Source organism: Plectrocnemia conspersa, unplaced genomic scaffold (genome assembly GCF_051122295.1).
Source record: "Plectrocnemia conspersa isolate PC_06_02 unplaced genomic scaffold, ASM5112229v1 ptg000013l, whole genome shotgun sequence".
Classification (NCBI taxonomy): domain Eukaryota; kingdom Metazoa; phylum Arthropoda; class Insecta; order Trichoptera; family Polycentropodidae; genus Plectrocnemia; species Plectrocnemia conspersa.
In genome coordinates, this window is record NW_028277177.1 from 29,580,939 (window position 1) to 29,599,287 (window position 18,349).

Consider the following 18,349-nt stretch of genomic DNA (forward strand, 5'->3'; position numbering starts at 1 on the left):
AATCTTAATAAAATTTAAATATAAAAAATGACCACTGACTGTACAGAAAATCTTTTTTTAAATATTTCATTTCAGTAAAATCATATTGGAATACATTTTAACTATAATTTATGTAGCAGATTCTAGTGAAATCATATGATTTTAACTTATGAGAAGGGATAAATGTTTTTTGCGCCCTCCTATTGGTCAAAATTCGATTTAGATATGCATCATTCGTCTCTCACTTATAAACGTTTCTTACTAATTAAATATTATGAATCTTATTAAAATGGAAAATTAAAATGACGACTACTGACTGGTTATATTTCCCCCCCCCCTCCCTGAATAAAAGTTGAAATGACGTCTCTGTTGATGGTAGGACTGATGATTTCAAAATATGAATGAGATGAAATTCATATCAACATCCTTTAAGCAAATGGTTGATAGAATGATCAGTAGGTTTAGAGTATGTTTAAAAATAAATATTTTTAATTATTGTAATAGTAACAGTTTTTGTATTATGGAAAGTAAAAGGAAATTTTTCCTTAATGACATTTGGATACTCATCCAGAATTCAGACTATTTCGCAAATTGGCTCGTACGTGTGGCCACCAAGTACGTAATTCATCTATATAAGAGCATACAGGAATACCTTACGTGAGACGAAACTGCTCTGAAGATGGGAAGTGGGGAGAGCCAACAACCTGCTCGTTTCTCTTCCTGTATTGACCAGAATAGCTGTGTTGCACCTTATACCCGCATTTTATTCACATATTTATCCACTATGCCGTTTGTTAAATGAATATTCCAAGCGACACGGTCATAATTCTTCTCAAATGATAAAATTCTACAAAAGATTTTAAATCACGTGGTTCATATTTACGATAAGGCGTTAATAATGCTAGGGTTTAGATTGAATGTGTTAAGCTAATTTTAATTGAATGAGAGATATTCTAAAATATAATTTATAAGTTCTCACTTGTGCTAATTTATTTACAATCACTAGAAATTCAATACCAACAATAAGGTCCCAAATGGTAATTCATTTTATTGAGGGAAAAACTTTTTTTACAAATATTGCTATGAAATAAATAAATTTCGTGTTTTGAGGACAGCGAAATCAAAGTTAATGGCGTTTGGCCGGATAAGGATTGTGTCGATTCTGACCGCGCGCCTGTTGGTAGTTATCTTTCTTTCTTGACCTAAACAAAACTTGCTCTAAAACAATTTACTTAGTGATTAATATTTAAATACTACATATGTATATATAAAATACATAATTTTAACTTAATATATTTAAACTTACAATTAAACAATGAACACATTAACGCTCTGATTTATTGACTATTGGGAATTCCTGGATGTGAGAGTTTAGATAAAATTATTATTGATAATATTAAATCCCTAAAATATTTATTTTAAATATTTTTACAAGTTTATTTATTTGCAACTTGAATTTTTTTTGCCCCAAAGCACGCTCGTGCGTTGCGATCTCACACGTTATTTCGATTTTATTTTGCTCTCCTTTAGCAAGGCTAATCCGACTGCTTAATGAAATATCTGCAAAATAAATGTTAAAAAATAGTTAAAAGACATAAATTAAACGATTCTGTGGGTGTTTCAACCACCTGAACAATTAGCTCAAAAAGCTCATTCTAACGATCATTAAAAACCAAACAAAAAGAAGTACTAACTCGTCTCGAAAGTAAGGTCTTAACAATAAAAGGGAGATCAGAAAGAATGAGCTCGGAGCTAAGCAATTCTGTTAATAATTGTTATTATTTCACGGACCATCTAATAGTATATTTGTACCAATATGTGTATCACTCGTAATCCTCCATAGGTACTTGAAAAAATACGATATACAATGCGTTCTGCCCTGCACAATAAGGATTATTGTTATTTATACATATTTTAAGGCGTAAACATAATACACGTGGGTTCAAAAAGCGATGCAATTGGCCCACCAACATCCTCATCTGCGATTCGACATAGCTGACTCGAATCAGCACTATAAAATATGCGACACTTAGTCACAGAGGGGCAAACGAAGAAAGATTGTCCCGATACTCAACACTAGAGATTTTCAGCATGAGGCACATCAACAGATAGTACAGCATCATCACGACATATCCCAGCAGACAATATTCCGCTGACATTCCAGCAAAGATTCTCCAACTTTCCGGAAGCGGAGCTTAACGATAACATTATTGATTCTAAATTGGCCTTCTTTCCTAATCGAAAGACCAGTATAAAGGATGTAGCACTTATTCACATTTGCACTTACACGAATTCATTTTCGGCGAACACGGACTCACTAACTTTACTTAACTGACCATCTACATTTTTATTGTACATATATTGGTATAAATTGTATATTTGTCTGCAATAATCTGCGTATCAAACAACTCTTCCGGCGTCTAACTGGCTAAAAAGTCACATCACTCAAACAACAAATCCATTAGATAAAAATCGAGTTTTAATATATTTTTATTATTAATTTATTTATATTTTTAAAATGCCACTCACAGTTCAGGTTTTTACTAAAAGCTTTTAATACCTAAGATGAAATTCTACCATATCTATTACAAAGATTTTTTCAACATATACTATCTATTGTATATACAATTTTTATGACATACTACATATCATGATTTCAGATATTACCATTGCTTAATCAAGGAATTGGCAATAATCTTTACCAATGAAGCAAATCTAAAAGGCATCTAAAGACCGACAATAAGAGTTTGTTTGGTATTAAAAGTTTGCAGCAGAAGGATATTTTAAATATTCTGTAGTCAATGATTGGTTCTTGCACATATATATTTATTTTATTGTTATACATCTAGGCGTTATAAATCTTTCAGCTTATACTGTATTAATGAATGTGTGTATCTTTTTTGTTAAAGTAACTATAACTAGTTTTAATTTGGATTTTGAGAGATTTTGAAGTCGTTATATATATTATTGATGGTCGTTTCTTAACTATATATTATAGTAATAAAATAATTATGGTGACCAAAGATTAGTGCCCCAATCCAAACCCTAGTCGCTCAAAAGTTATCTTCGTGGGTGTGAATGATTTAACATGACCGGTCATCGATCTTTATGGACGCCAATCTGCAATGCGATATTTGGATATCGCTGGTTATCAAGAAAATTGGCTTCAAATTTCGTCTGTAAACGTTGAAAGTCACAGTCGATTGTGGATAATAAAAATGTATTTCATCGACCCCAATCGAGTGTATTGATAACTAATAAATTAAACACTCGCCCATAATGATGATTCAAAGGATCGTTTTGCATAATTGAAGCGTTTTCTATGCTCATAAATGTTTATTAAAAAATAATATGTCTTTTATACTTTTATTACTGAATAATTTGTTCACCAAGAAACGTTGGATTGTAAATTTAAAAGTTTATATATATGAATATGACTATAAGCGCGTTATAAATTATTATACGTACTTGATTTCAGTTGAAATAAAATTACTTTTATTGACAATGGTACTAAAAGTAATTTTATTACAATTGTAAAATATAAATATATATATATAAATTAAAGGATCTTTACGTTCTATGAAGAAAATTGTACCCTAATAATTTGTTTTATTAATTATGGTCATATTTAAATATATTTCTATTATTCAAAGTTAAATTCAATAAGATTTTCTTCATCCTAAAATATATTAAAAAACGATTAATTTTGAAACTATGGTTTAAATTATTGTATAATTCATAAATTGAGAAACTATAGTTTGTATTATCATAGTATTATTTGTAGAATCAAGTATTATTAAGGTGACCAGATTTTTAAAGTATCAAAAGAGGACACGAAAAATAAAAAGGTCATCTCGAAAATTTTTGTTCGAGAAGGATAAATTGCTGTGGGAGCTAAAAAAAATAATTTCAGAAATTTTTGTTCGAGTAGGATAAATAGGAGCTTAAAAATGGTCACCGCAGACATTTTTATTCAAGGAGGACAAATCGAGGGCAACATTTTTGAGGAGGAATTGAATCTCCTATGAGGTATAGATTTAATATTACGACATACCAAAACAAAACAAACTTTTGGCAAAACAAAGTTATTTAATCGATCGAAAATATGTTTTTAAAATGAAGCTTTTTTTATTATTTTTGCAAACATTCGTTACAATCATTTTCGTAAGTTCGGTGAATTGAATCGGTGTGATAATGTGCCTTTTGTGAAATTGTTTTATTCATGGAAAAAATATAACCCCTGATACATGTATTATACATATATACCATGCGATTTACCGACAATTAAAGAAATAACGACAATTTATAAATTACTGATTTTTATAAATTGCAATTTGTATAATTTATATTTTGTGCGTACATAATTAATTAAAGTGAATATTTATTTAAAAAATATTATTGTTAAAGGTCGATTTTTGCTGTGCTTTAGATCATTTTATAAATAAAAATAAGATAATTTAATTTGAAGTTCTAATTATGAAGAATATTATTTATTGTAAAGTATGGATTGAATTGTAAAAAATATTTTGAATTAGTCTTCCACCCTTAAATTAGGCGTAAAATCAGTATAATAGCGTCATCTGTGAAAAACGCTATAAACGTTTACGTCGCTGATGCAGCGCTCTGTTTTATCGACGAGTGTTTTGTTGCTCTATGACAGGTGGCGATTCGTCGCCGTCGCCGTCGCCGTACATAGTCCAGTCCGTCAACCGGCGTAGTGATTTGCTTTTTAATATTTAACATAAGAAGACATGTTTTTGAAATGCGCCGCGTTTGTCGCCTTCCTCCTCGTCGGTACTGACGCACAATGGAACACGAAAGACTACATGAAGAGGGAGCATTCGTTGACCAAGCCTTATCAAGGTAACCTCTAAATGCCACAAATCAGTCACTTTTGTGTAGGATGCAACTTAAATAGACATAGCATGCATTTTTGTCATTTTTGTGATTTTTTGATTGGCTTTCATCCCGCAAAAGCAACATAATTATTTCAGGTGGGTGTGGGTCTTATCAAAATTCGTATAAATACGTTTGTCACCTTTTTTATCTCTTTTTTATATTTATATCTTTGGTTTTTAATGTACTCTTATTATTTCTTATATTATATTCACTTATTTTTAAATGCAATATCCAAAATTGTAGAAAGCGATTCTAAAAAGTGCTAAATAATCTAAACTTCTTCTTATATTTGCATTGACGAAAAATATAATGTAGAAAAATAGACAACGGAAACTTTCGCTGAAAAAAATAACAATTTTTCCAAATAAGTCCTAAATTTTTGTGATTTTTCATAGTAGATAGTCCAGCATTCTAAGGTTTTGCATTTGTAAGTCGCAAATACTTAGTTTATATTATGCTATTAATGAGCAATTATGACTAATTGGGTTATCCTGATAGAATACTTAAATAAATGGTTTCGAGATCACCTTTAATAAAGTGAACTGTTCAATTTTAATCCGTCACAGGTTATTTCATAACCTATCGTAGTTCTTTACTTTATTTTGGGAAAATCGTCGACTAATGGTTGTTTATGAAATTGACTACAATTTGATCGCTGATGATTTATTTATTAAAAATTATCAAACATCAGTTAACGTATTTAATTTCATTATTTGTCATTTTATTCCTCAAATACATATGAAATTTGTTGCTCCAATTTCATGATTTTTAAATTTAAATGAGCAATATATAAAATAATTGTTCCATAAAAACAATTGTTTGTGCATCACTGTTAGACAGATGAATAACTCTGTAACGAATCATTTTCCAAAGATTTACCATACATAAATGCACAAACAATTAGTTTTATGGAACAAATAATTTATTTAAATGCACATACCTCTAAGAAATTAAATACGCTAACTAATGTTTCATGGTTCTTAATAATTAAAAAATCAGTGAACCTGACTTTATGAGTACTCAACATACTCTGGATTGCCGCAAGGATCAAACAGTAGCGCAGCAATTGTACTTTGTCAGACCTGAAACTTGTCTCTCATTGGCTTTTTAAACAGGCAGAATGAGGCTGAGTATTATCATGTTGCAAAAAGCATGTTCACGTTGTTTTGATTCATGATACTTAAAGAAATCTGTGCATTTCGTACTGGTAATTCCCCAAAATTATCCAGTAATTAATAGTTCATATATTGAGTAAAAAAAATATATAACTATTAATTAATAAATTAATCGACAAAAAAAGTAATTTTATGTTTATATATTTTAAGGCACTGGAACGATAATTCCATTTTGGGATTTCACCGGACACACTATGGTGACTCCTAAGTACGTGAGGATGACGGCGGATGAGCAATCAAAAAGCGGTGCCATTTGGAATTCAGCGGTACTTATCTATATAATTACATGTGTATATTAAAATATTTTTTTTATGTACGTATATATATATAAATAAATATTTCAGCCATGCATGTCAAGAAATTGGGAACTACAGATCGAATTCAAAGTGCATGGGAAAGGAAAGGATTTGTTTGGTGACGGAATGGCGATATGGTACGTCCGAGATCGAATGCTGCCAGGTCCCGTTTTCGGAAACATAGACTATTTTACCGGTTTGGCTGTTATATTAGACACGTACAGCAATCACAATGGAATTCATAACGTATGTCGGTTATTAGTATTTTTAGTAGAACATGATTTGTTATTTAATATATTTTTGATTTAGCATCAACATCCTTATATTTCTGCAATGGTCAATAACGGAACTTTGCACTACGATCACGATAGAGACGGAACTCATACGCAAATATCAGGATGCGAAGCTCGGTTTCGCAATTCAGATCATGACACGCATATTGCAGTACGATATGAAAATGATGTTTTGACAGGTATGTAAAAAAATTGTATTCTGCAACATGCATATGGCGGAGGGAAGGGGGTTCATAGAACCAAAATTTTGAATTTTTATCGACGGGTCACTTTTCTTTATTTCGAAATGAGATTTTGTCTGATTCTTCGAAGCGGCTTAGCGTTATACATGGTCGCCATACATCCATTATCTGCATAATTTGTCTTGTTAATAAAAATATGTATTTTTAAATTTTTTTAGTTAATATTTTAAAAAATGTAAAATATTTATTATAAATAAAATTGTCTTTTTAAAATTAAAAAAAAATAAAATAGCTAATTATCTTATCAATTTCAATGTCAATTATTATGTTTTTAGCTTAATAAATTGTAATGGCTATTTTTAAAAATATGTTTACATTATAATTTTTATAAACATTGATAATGGAATAGTGATAATTAAAAAAAAAATGTATTCTATAGTCATTTTAATGAAATATAAATATGCAATTAAAAAATGTAGTCAACCAATTTTTTTTATAGTATCAACTGACTTCTCTGGAAAAAATTCATGGAAAGAATGTCTCTCCGTATCTGGAATTATCTTACCCACTGGTTACTTTTTCGGAGTCTCTGCTACGACCGGAGATCTCAGTGATAATCACGATCTTCTATCAGTGAAGACTTACGAATTGGAAGCGCCAGAAAATGTATATCATTCTCTAAATTTATTAATAAATAAAGTTGTGTTTTAACTTTATATTGATTTTCATCAATTTCAGGATCTTGAAGATCGATCTAAACTCATGCCGCACGCTCCATTGGCGGAGCCACCGAGAGAACACGTTGAAGACCCCAAACCGTCTTCACTGTCGGGAATTAAAATATTCTTGCTTTTAATGGTCGGCGCTATAGCACTAATAGTTTGCGTTGTTATGGGAATTATGTTTTATCAAAAGCACCAAGAGAAGACTAGGAAAAGATTCTATTAATTTTTTGTATGTATAATATACATAAAAATCATGCATCACGGTATCTACTCGTCGAATTAGAGCACTTAGTTTTTTACAAAATGTAACGATTCAACGCTCAATATAATTTTTGGTGATTTTTAATGATTGCAATTCTAAATTATTCCTATTTTATCTACTCGATAGTATTATTAACCAAAAAGTTTTTCATGTTAAAATTAAAACAAAAATAAATTGAAGTAAACGTTGAATCGATATATTACGTTAAATACAAAGTAGTTCTCTTTTGATGATTACTGCGTGATCTTTTTTAAAAAAGCAAAAAGCAATATAATGTTGTTGAATGCTCAATGTGATTTAAAAAAAATTAAAAATGCAGATTTTTTACTTGACCCATCGTCATCACAATCATTGCGAAATATTTAAGAACAAATGGGTAAATGATTAAAAGACTGTCGTTAAGCAGGATTTTTATAAAACGACAGACCGTGTTTGGAATGAATGATTATTTTGATTTCTGTATTTTGTATAGCGATATTTGCAAGTTTTGTCGTTTTATAATAACCCTGTAATTGTAAACTCTTTCTCTCTATTCACATTTTAGTTTTATTCAATTTGTATATATCAAATAGCATGAATTATCATCGATACTCTACCTGTCCCTTTCCTCACTAATGTATAAGATATACATTATCACGAAGTACCCACGTTGATAGTAAATATTATTGTTAATCAATTTTATATAAAGATGAATATTGATGTTATAAATGTGTACCATAGTGATAAAATGAAACCCCATTGAGGCTTTGCATCATTACTTGCTTTCGTTTAAAATTAAAATTAATTAAAAATAATTTATTTTTGTATTTAAACCATTAGCCATATGCATTATCTGGTTATTTACTTACTCAAACTCATAATTTTGCTCATATTCGATTGTTAAAAATGTTATATACTTTAATTTTTAATATTGATAAGTGCACGTCGATCAATTGCTTTACTAATAATCAGCGTCATTATGTTAAAAAGTTAAAAGGTTTGTACATATATATATATATATAAATGTACCTCAGTATTTTTACTGACTGGGTCATGTCATATTTATTTTTTGTCTTACGTTCTCCATAATAAAATGACTTCCAAATAAATTATTAGTTTTATTATATGTTGTTGAATGCTAAAATAAATATTTAATGAACCTTATAAAAAAATTTAGAAGCAATACAATATGTTTTAATTATAAATAAAATCAACAGTGAAGAGCTCGTGATTATTGTCAGAGTTCTTGCGAACCTTTTCATATCTTCCCTGCGAGCAGTTTTTATATAAACATATTTACTATTAATCTCTGGATTATAGCATTAGAAATCCAATAAAAAAAGTTGTTGGTAAATCTAACCATCTCAATTTGCGTTTTATCTTATCTAATTCGTCTCGTCAACGATACAGCTGGATATTGTTGGCAATATAACAACAGTACGTATGTAGTAAATATTCGCTGATAAAATTTTATGCAGTATCTGTTTAATCTTTTGATAACGCACGATAAAAACACATTTGCTAACAGAAATTTGCATCAGTTCAGTACTTTATTACACTAGCTGCTAGCACAGGCAGATTTCTATTCATTTTACCGTATCGTTTTATTAATTAGAGATGGAAGTCGTCATTTGATCGGTTTTTAGTGTAGATATAGATATAGAACAATGCCTAATTTTTTTAAAAGTTTGTTTTCGTCATCCGAAGATAAAAGAAAAGATGTTAAGATACAAAAAGATGTTAATAGATCAGAAGATCACAAAGAATTCTCGACTCCTTACGATACGAAACGAAAGCTGTCGATATCTAGATCAGGAAAGATGAAACAGAATTTAAAAGCAAGGGGCAAATTAGGCAACGATCTGTTCGGAGAAATTGTAAGTTTATTTCAAAATTTTATTACTTATTATTTCCTTTGCTTTAATTGTGCAATTATTTTTATAGCCACAAAAAGTAGAAAAAGTAAAGATTGAATATCACGTGAACAAAAAACTATTTGAAGAAGTCGAAAAAATGGACATAAACGAAGCTGAAAGTGAATTAAAAAATGATTCGGCAAAAATCAAAAACGAATCTATGGATCAAGAAGTTAAAGATAGTGTTAATAGCTGTGCATCAATAATAGAAGACGACGATGTTAATAGTGAACTAGCAAAGTTCGAAGAGGAGATTGAGTTCATTACAAATAAATACACAGAGACTAACTTTTAATTTAATTAAAAAAGTGGTAAAATTAAATTTATTATACGTTTATGTACAGATTTTAATCTATTATCCGATACACAGGAAATCAAGTTGGCTTATGTGATAAATGCTTATAATCTATATAGGTAGATGATTGATTATGTTTTCATCTTTTTCTTTTTCGGCTTGATAGGCGGTACGATGAAAACGGTGCTGAAAATTTAATATAACATTATTTATTATCGTTAAATTGTGTGTGTTAATTTATTATTTTGGTTATACTCACTGGCATGTTGTGCAAATTGGACTGAATTTACAAAATACTATGAAAGAAAAATAATTAGATCTCTTATTTATAAAATGTATGAATTATTTTATAATATATTTACCGCTTAAACAAACAGAGCAAACGTATCCAATGGTGATGAGTAGTTTATGGCAAAAACAGGCAGCTCGATAATCCACCCTGCCGGCTGGTGGTAAAACTAACTTTTTTCTAACTGGTCCTTCTGGTAAAAATACCCACTGAAAATTTTCAATGTTTAATTAATAATGTTTTAGTGTGTGTATAGAAATCGAATAAATAACATGTACAAAATTGAAGCGACTTATATTATAAGAAAGTCAAAAAACTATCATTAATGTTTAATTTCATTTTTAATATTTAAATCAATATTGTTTTAATGTAAAAGAATAAAATATCGTCAATAGATTGTGTCTCGTATATCAACAATATACTGTAAAATAAAAAAAAATAACTTTTAACTTCAAATGATGCAGCATTTAGTAGAATTTCCAATGATTCCATTTGCTTGTGGTGTTAAAATAAATAAAATAAGTATAAGTTACATCTTAATGTAATTTTTAAATTCAATCAACTATAAAATTGTACTTTATGTTTAAATAAATTATTTTACAATTAATATTTTTACTATTTGAAGAGGCAAGAACATGTTAACTGACATTTTTATTGAATAATAAGTTATAATAGCTATTATGCTCTTTCAGAAGAACACTGTCGCATTGATTGAAAATGGCTTTAAAATATAACATGTTAACTAATTTTCTAGGGAAGCTTAATCTATGGCATAAAATCAATTACAACCAATTGTTAAAGCCCCTGAAATATGGTTCAGCGATATAATTCCTTCTTAGAGAGGATATGTGCAGGTTGGTGTGACTCATTGGCAAGCATTAAGACAAACTAAGTAATATATGGGTCTTTCTTTGCTTAAAATTTAACATATGCTGTAATTGCTTGGGCGGAGAGGACAGCAAAATGTTTGCCTAAGATTTAGCCTTTGAGATTGTACTCATAACATTGGCTTATCCAATCAGATTTATGACGTAGCGAAGAGCTGCGTGCGATCTTCCAAAGGGATGTTTGACAAGGCTATTCGAGTCAGTCGGAGACAAGCTTCATCACCAAAGTTTTTTCCCCATAGTTGCGGCTATGAAATGTTTCAAATGAAATTTCTAAACTACCTAGTTCTTGACTGGTAATGGGGATTTCCAGACATACCTAAGCAAAAGTTTCGAGGTCTAAAAAACATGGGCTTGCCTTGAATAAGCACTGTTATAGAATGGCCACCTTGAAACTTTCACACAGAGTTGGATTTGGAGGTGGAGCTAAACACTATTTGTATTGGATTAATTTGCTTTATCTCCCATGATTATAAAAGACGTAACAATTGGTTCTAAAAAATAGCAATTCTTACATATTATCATACAAGCAGTGCTGTCAGCCCAATTCCGAAACAATGTGTTTCCGATATTTATTTATTTAGATTAAATTAAGACCATCGTAACCTAACAGGTTATCCCAATGCGTCACGATGGTCGAAAACAATAAAATTGTATTATTTAATACACAAAAAAAATATGTACATACATATATATATATATATATATATATATATATATATATATATATATATATATATATATATATATATATATATATATATATATGTATATATACATAATTAAAATAATACACAAAAAATAATAAAATATCAAAATTAAATGATACAAATTGAACCAGCTCCTCGTAGCTAACATTAAACAGGTCAATGTGTAATGCCAGCGTATTAAGGACGGATGGCCACAGCCATAGGTGATTCGGCAAGTGCAGATGTCCTAGCCCCAACGGCCATCAACAGAGGACACGATTGTGATTCTCGAAGATGTTTTGGAACCCAAAATTTCTCGAGAACAGCTGGATTGTCGACAAATGTTTAGCGACAAACAACTTTCTGCAAGAAATTGTATTCCAACACTCTTAGAGGAAAGGCACTGGGATATAAGAACGGATGATAACCAAATGTCCTTTTGTAAAGGTATCTTAAAAACGTTTTTTGAATCTTTTCTTTGATACGAAATTATAGATCTCGATCGTAAAAGTTAAAGGGGTTCTTCATAACAAAGCTGTGCATTTTGGAAGATTTATCACAGACGTCGTGTGTGTAGAGAAAACCTCCACTTGCTAGCAAATGTGATTCCGAGATCGTAGGAATAAACTGATGGCGAATGGGATCGACAAAATGACAGTATGGCACTTAAAGGGAGCCCATCTCCATATAGAGTTTAAATCACTTTGTAGAGAGGAGTCCGCAACAGATGGAATGAATTCTTACAATTTTAAATCAACTGTGTACAGATGAAAACTTGAATTTGTAACTGCTGTATTTATGTAATTAATAAATAGCATAAAGAGCAGAAGGCCCAGGTTGGAGCTTTGAGGAATCCTCGATGATATATACACCTATACTTTGCTTTAACACGGTCAAGAAAATGCTATTAAATTTCAGCAAAATACGAGCAGTAGTAGGAAATTTACAACGATTTGAATAAAAACCCACAAAAATTGGTAATATATAATCATAAGGGTAAATCCAGAAGAATTTACTGCTAGATATGACTCCGATAAAATGATTTTGAGCCAATTCTAAGGAAACAACAGGTTAGTTTAGAATACAGCAGTTACAAACAGACACATCAACTTAACCCTTTGCACTCGTAATCGTTTCCGTACTAGGTATGTCGCCAGCTCGAGAAAAATGAAAAATGTTAAATTCTTTTTAAAAATTAAAATTATATATGTAGAGCATAAATGTGAATAAGCTAATACCAAAAACGAAGAAATCAGAACAAATACTCGCATTTCTCTAAATTACATTTTAATTTTTTTTGGTTCTCGCAAGTACCATTGGTTGACAATCCATAACAATAAATTAACACAATAGGGCAACGACAAAAAATGTTTTAACCATAAATAAATAAATATACACAAATAACAAAGAGATGCCGCTCAGTTTTAGATATATCTACCTACGAACGAAGAAAGCTTACATCGCTTGCAGAAATACAAAATTGTACCGTTTTACAAAAATTAAAAAATCCACAAGGTATATCTATGTTTATATAAACTGATGTTAGGTATATTTTTAAAAACTAAAATATGCCCTATCGAAGGTCAAATGAAACGTTGCAGTTAATGTCATATTATTTTATATATTTCTTAATTAAAAATAGACGAAACTTTAATGAGTAGCTTTATGGTACATATTTGTTTGTGATTTTATATATTCGAGCTAATAATGCTTAAATAGCATATTTTTATATAAAAATAAACAAAGTGATGCACGAAAAAGGGCACTACCTTTATTAATATGTGGGATGTTGATTTATTATAAATTAAAGAAACAAATATGGAAAAATATTATTTTTAATTTTTCGTAAATCCTCAAGTTCTATTAGTATACCAACTCATCAGTGTAAAACAATTAAAAATAATCAATAGGTTGTATACAGTTTGCGGGAACTTGTGGCCCAGGACATTTATCACTTGGTGGAAATATTGCTATTTATAAGGTACTTTGTCATTACTAGTTATTATTTTTCAATTTTCTGATGTAATGCGATTTGTTTGAGGTACCGTTTCTTCCTCGCTATTGTTTTAATTGCCTGTATTCCATCTTCGATTCAAGGCAACAGGCCTAATTTCGACGTTACTTTCTTTACTATCATCATTGGAAGATGAAAAATCAAACATGAAATCCTCCCCATCACTATCATTACAAAACATATTATCATTACAATCACTAAATGCAGCGTTAGCACTGTTATTTTTAAAAATAATTTCACAATAAAATAATTAGTAATTAAAAAAAATTTATTAATTATTACAGTATTACTTAGACACAAATTATGGACACCCGAGACACTGTCGAAAACCCAATAGGCAATAAAAACGTCTACTGAAGGACGATCGCCAACCATTGCCTACGGGAGAAATCTACGGCACATCTGTATTTTAATTTAGTCATCAAAAAAACCCCGACTTATCGCGATAAATGAGCTCTCCCCGGCTTGATTAAAGTAAAAATGATATTTTTTTGATAAGATATGCTTCTTGAAACTCTTGTTTACAATACTGCAAAAACGCCATTCAAAACATGCACAGGAAATACCCAAAAATCGACGTTATATTTCATTAATTGAAATGATGCGCCTGACGCATCCTACGAGTAATATAGAGCCAAGCGCTGGTGCGTCTCACGCACCTTATGAGCAGAAAGGGTTAATAGTTTAATAGAGCACATATGCACTAACTTTAATATGAAAAGCAGTATGGGTTTTTTAATATCAGATATAGAAAAAGCTTCCGACACAGTATGGCATAACGGGTTGATTCATAAACCATAAAAAAACAAAATCCATGACTATTTGATACATATCTGAAAAGTAAAAGCTATGGTGTTTTACTAAATATTGAGCCCTCGATTCCGTGTAAAATACCAGATGGATTTTCTCAGGGAAGTTTGCTCGGGCCATTTCTCTTTATATATGTATATGAACGATAATGCAAAAATAAAAAATACACGTTTAACTATGTACGCTGATGATACAGCTATTTTAACCAATGCTTACGGTCTTAAACTAATCGCGAAATATTCAATAAATATTTTGTGAGGTGGAAAATTGAAATCAATGAGATTAAAACAGAAGCAATTATTTTCACAAAACGTAGACAAAATCTGCTATTATCTCTCCTAAATGAAGAGAGCAATAATATGAAATGAAAAACAAGCGTTAAATACCTGCACTTAGCTTAAATTTGATAAACATATTTTGTAACATCGCCCTAAAGGGCTTGCCGCCATTGCGGTCCTTAGACCAATATTTAATAGAAAAAGTGCGATAGTTATAAAAAATAAAATTTTAATTTATAAACTATTAATTAGACCCATTTTAAAACCACTGGTGTAGTGGGGTCGTGTAGGACAGATTTTTCCAAGCCAGAGCACATTCCGGTACTTTTTAATAAATCTGCGAAATTTCATAACAAAATCATATTATTTTTTTGAAACCAAAAGAATAATTGTTTGTTTATTTCTATAGGTCTTTTGTACAAAGTCATAACTGAGAATCGAATGAAGCATAGCTAAACCGAATTTTGCCCAATACAAGAGCGCAAAAAACAATTATCTTTTCTCGGCAGATAAAAATCCACGTCAAAAGCAATAAAATCGTGCCATCGCAGTGGGAACGCTCGTTACCGAGCGTTCTCACTGCGACGGCGCCGACACGATTTTATTGCTTTTGACATGAATTTTTAACTTCTGAAAAGTGATAATTGTTTTTGCGCTCTCCTATTGACCAAAATTCAGTTTGAATATACTTTGATCAGCTCTTTTATATATGTCCATAGTGATATCGGTAAAAAGCATATTTTAAAAAATATGGTATGAATTTGTGCCCCCTATATATTAGCAAAAAATCTATAGTTCTGGAATTTTATATTTTTGTTATGAATTTGAATGTATGATGTATGTCAATTAACAGGTTCTTGACTTTATGTCTGAATTTAACCAATACTTACTAATAAATATTGCAACAGTCCATCTAACGTGGGAACTTTCAAATAAAGACCTCCAGTAATATCGCAACCTTGCTGTAGAAGACTTAGGTGCTTATCCAAAGAGCACACATCAATTAAAATCTGCTGTTTCTATATAAAAAAAAATAAACTCTTAAAACCAATACAGTTGATAAAAATGAATTAAGCACAATTTACCTGAGCCGTAAAAAATACGTTCATATAATTAACATATTGTGCGGCTGTATCACTACTACCCGTAATAACTAATATTCTACTATTCATTTTAGATCCAGGAGTTGCTTGACGTTTCATCTAAGAACATATATATACATATATTAAAAGATCAAGATTTTAAATTATACTCAATCTTTATACTTACTCTTGCAATATAGCACAATGCCATAGCTATCGTGCCAGCTAATAGCGATTCGCCCGCCGCTCCATCATGTGTAGAATCTTCACTAGATCTTATAAGATCATTTAATCTAAAATTAAATACAACATCATATACATTTCCATACTAAAATCAATGATAATGATTAAATATTACCGTTGCTTGATGGTTCTCTCGACTAAAGTGAACATTTCGTATTGCCCATCGATTTGTCTCACATCTAAAGGTTTTCCAGGTGATGGGTATAGGTAATCGCTTCAAAATACAAAGTAGTATGAAACATAACCTATCTTTTTTTATTAATAATAACTAACTTACCTTTTGTGCTGGTGACATCCTAATACTACCAATTTGTTTCGAGCTTTTTGCATCAAATGCGAATTAGCGAAAGCTATCACTGAGTCTAAGCAGTGAATAAGTAATCTTGGTTTTTCTTGAATGAATCTTTGGTATGGATTTGTATCGATTATTACTACAAGTAAACTGGATTCTTGGTTAGTTAAGCCTGTAATAATTTAAATGTGCGTTATTTATATGTTTTTTAAATTATTAATACGTTAAAAAGTAAAAACAGTACCATCCGTCTTCTCAGATGTCATTTTGACAAATCAACGCGTAACAGTGTTGCAATGCGTTAAAATTGTTACATGTATTAACTAATATTTTGCTCAAAACTATCGATTTAAAACGTACAATAGATTATTCAATGCAGTAAAAACTAAAAAATGTCGTATTGTTTCAACAATATGATTTATTTATAATTAATTACAATATATATTTATTTGTTCAGTATTACCCCACAAAACGATTAAGTTATCTCATAAAATTTTAGCTTTTTGTTGTGTAATATGCTTATATTACTCTGTTTAAAATGAGTAATAATGTATCTATAATTTTATTATTGAAATCATTTTTTGTGCATTCATGTTATACGCATGAAAGGTGATTTTTCGTTGCATCGTCAAACAAGTGACTATACGCGTATGGTAGTGTGCAACAAGACATTTAAAAAATGGATCGCTCAACGTGTTAAAATTGTTCAATTGTTTTACATAAATAATACTTCTGTACAAACTGTGTATCGAAATTGACGAGATTTTATCAATTTCATCGTCATACTGAGCGAACAAATCGCAACGCAAAATGTGAAAATGTGCTGGAAGCGTTGGAGATAGGGTAAGGCTTGTGCATCATCGTGCCGAAGACCCGTTTTTGAGGGCTATTTAATTATTAATGGTAAGATACATTTTTAGTGTCTTGTACTTTTTATATATGTACATCGTATTTTTTATTTTCTGTAATTTTACTTCATTTCTAAATTAACCCTTTTACATTGGCATGCGTGTTTTTGCCAACAGTTAGAGGGCGAAATATTTCCCTGATTGCGGCTATAAAAATTGAAGGAATTGCCTAGCGAATCATTCAAATCGATTAAATTTGGTGAACGTTATGCATGTATATGTAAATGAGTATGTAGCCACAGTTACTTTGGCAAATTGTAATAAATATTATATGAATACATATAAGAAATAACCTGCAGCTGCTCGGAAAAATAAACTATAAATTGTGATTATGTACACGTGAGTACAATAAAGCATTTATTAAAAAATATCTTCTTTGGTCAAACGATCATCAAATCGGAGCACCGAAAATCTATCTCTAGACATGACCGCTGAATAAAAATATTGTTTGGACAGTTCGTTTGTTGTCCATAATTCTTTGAACTGTATTTTACCCCCATTCAATCCTCCAGAAGATAATAGGATACCTATAAACGCTTCAACTTCGATACGATTTACGGGAGAAATGTATTTTTTGAAATGTATCGTATTCGCTACCACTCTCGTCAGAATCTTGCAAAATTCTTAGCAACTCTTCGTCAGTTACAAGCCGATCAGCTATTTTACAATTTCAAAAGTAACGCGAAAAATAAAATAATAACGATCGAATTTGGCAGTTCAATTCGTACTGTATGTTTTTTTGGGTAACGGTGTAGTCATGGCGAGAGAGAGGGAGAATGTATGTATTGCCAGTTGTTAAAAAGCACCCGCTTCACAAGTTGAGCGGTGGTGTGGCAACACTGGGAACTGTCAAAAC

At 30.5% G+C, this 18,349-nt stretch overlaps 3 protein-coding genes across 3 annotated transcripts; 2 read left to right on the forward strand and 1 right to left on the reverse strand.

The window, feature by feature from the left end:
• Nucleotides 1-4,615: 4,615 nt before the first annotated feature.
• LOC148227806 (vesicular integral-membrane protein VIP36) lies at nucleotides 4,616-8,899 on the forward strand. The gene is made up of 6 exons (XM_088201400.1): nucleotides 4,616-4,842; nucleotides 6,204-6,319; nucleotides 6,398-6,595; nucleotides 6,659-6,821; nucleotides 7,324-7,490; nucleotides 7,563-8,899. The coding sequence occupies exons 1-6, from the start codon at nucleotides 4,731-4,733 to the stop codon at nucleotides 7,770-7,772; spliced, it is 966 nt and encodes a 321-aa protein (XP_088057526.1). The 5' UTR covers nucleotides 4,616-4,730; the 3' UTR covers nucleotides 7,773-8,899.
• Nucleotides 8,900-9,306: 407 nt separating this feature from the next.
• LOC148227807 (uncharacterized) lies at nucleotides 9,307-10,295 on the forward strand. Its single transcript, XM_088201403.1, has 2 exons — nucleotides 9,307-9,667; nucleotides 9,735-10,295. The coding sequence occupies exons 1-2, from the start codon at nucleotides 9,458-9,460 to the stop codon at nucleotides 9,999-10,001; spliced, it is 477 nt and encodes a 158-aa protein (XP_088057529.1). The 5' UTR covers nucleotides 9,307-9,457; the 3' UTR covers nucleotides 10,002-10,295.
• On the reverse strand, nucleotides 9,992-16,893 carry Tfb4 (transcription factor B4). Its single transcript, XM_088201401.1, has 9 exons — nucleotides 16,830-16,893; nucleotides 16,571-16,757; nucleotides 16,409-16,507; nucleotides 16,238-16,343; nucleotides 16,054-16,170; nucleotides 15,859-15,987; nucleotides 10,364-10,499; nucleotides 10,261-10,297; nucleotides 9,992-10,187 (listed from the first exon to the last, which is right to left on the reverse strand). Exons 1-9 carry the CDS (start codon nucleotides 16,849-16,851, stop codon nucleotides 10,133-10,135), a joined length of 888 nt encoding a protein of 295 aa, XP_088057527.1. The 5' UTR covers nucleotides 16,852-16,893; the 3' UTR covers nucleotides 9,992-10,132.
• Between the last annotated feature and the right edge of the window lie 1,456 nt (nucleotides 16,894-18,349).

What these genes read in the sequence shown, in the direction of transcription:
- LOC148227806 (XM_088201400.1), top strand. Translation starts at nt 4,731, where the DNA reads ATGTTTTTGAAATGCGCCGCGTTTGTCGCCTTCCTCCTCGTCGGTACT. An exon ending in GTTGACCAAGCCTTATCAAG is followed by an intron (nt 4,843 to 6,203) that starts GTAACCTCTAAA and finishes ATATATTTTAAG; the next exon opens with GCACTGGAACGATAATTCCA. An exon ending in AATTGGAAGCGCCAGAAAAT is followed by an intron (nt 7,491 to 7,562) that starts GTATATCATTCT and finishes CATCAATTTCAG; the next exon opens with GATCTTGAAGATCGATCTAA.
- LOC148227807 (XM_088201403.1), top strand. Translation starts at nt 9,458, where the DNA reads ATGCCTAATTTTTTTAAAAGTTTGTTTTCGTCATCCGAAGATAAAAGA. An exon ending in ACGATCTGTTCGGAGAAATT is followed by an intron (nt 9,668 to 9,734) that starts GTAAGTTTATTT and finishes TTATTTTTATAG; the next exon opens with CCACAAAAAGTAGAAAAAGT.
- Tfb4 (XM_088201401.1), bottom strand. Translation starts at nt 16,851, where the DNA reads ATGACATCTGAGAAGACGGATG. An exon ending in GAGAGAACCATCAAGCAACG is followed by an intron (nt 16,344 to 16,408) that starts GTAATATTTAAT and finishes ATTTAATTTTAG; the next exon opens with ATTAAATGATCTTATAAGAT. An exon ending in ACGTATTTTTTACGGCTCAG is followed by an intron (nt 15,988 to 16,053) that starts GTAAATTGTGCT and finishes TTTTTTATATAG; the next exon opens with AAACAGCAGATTTTAATTGA.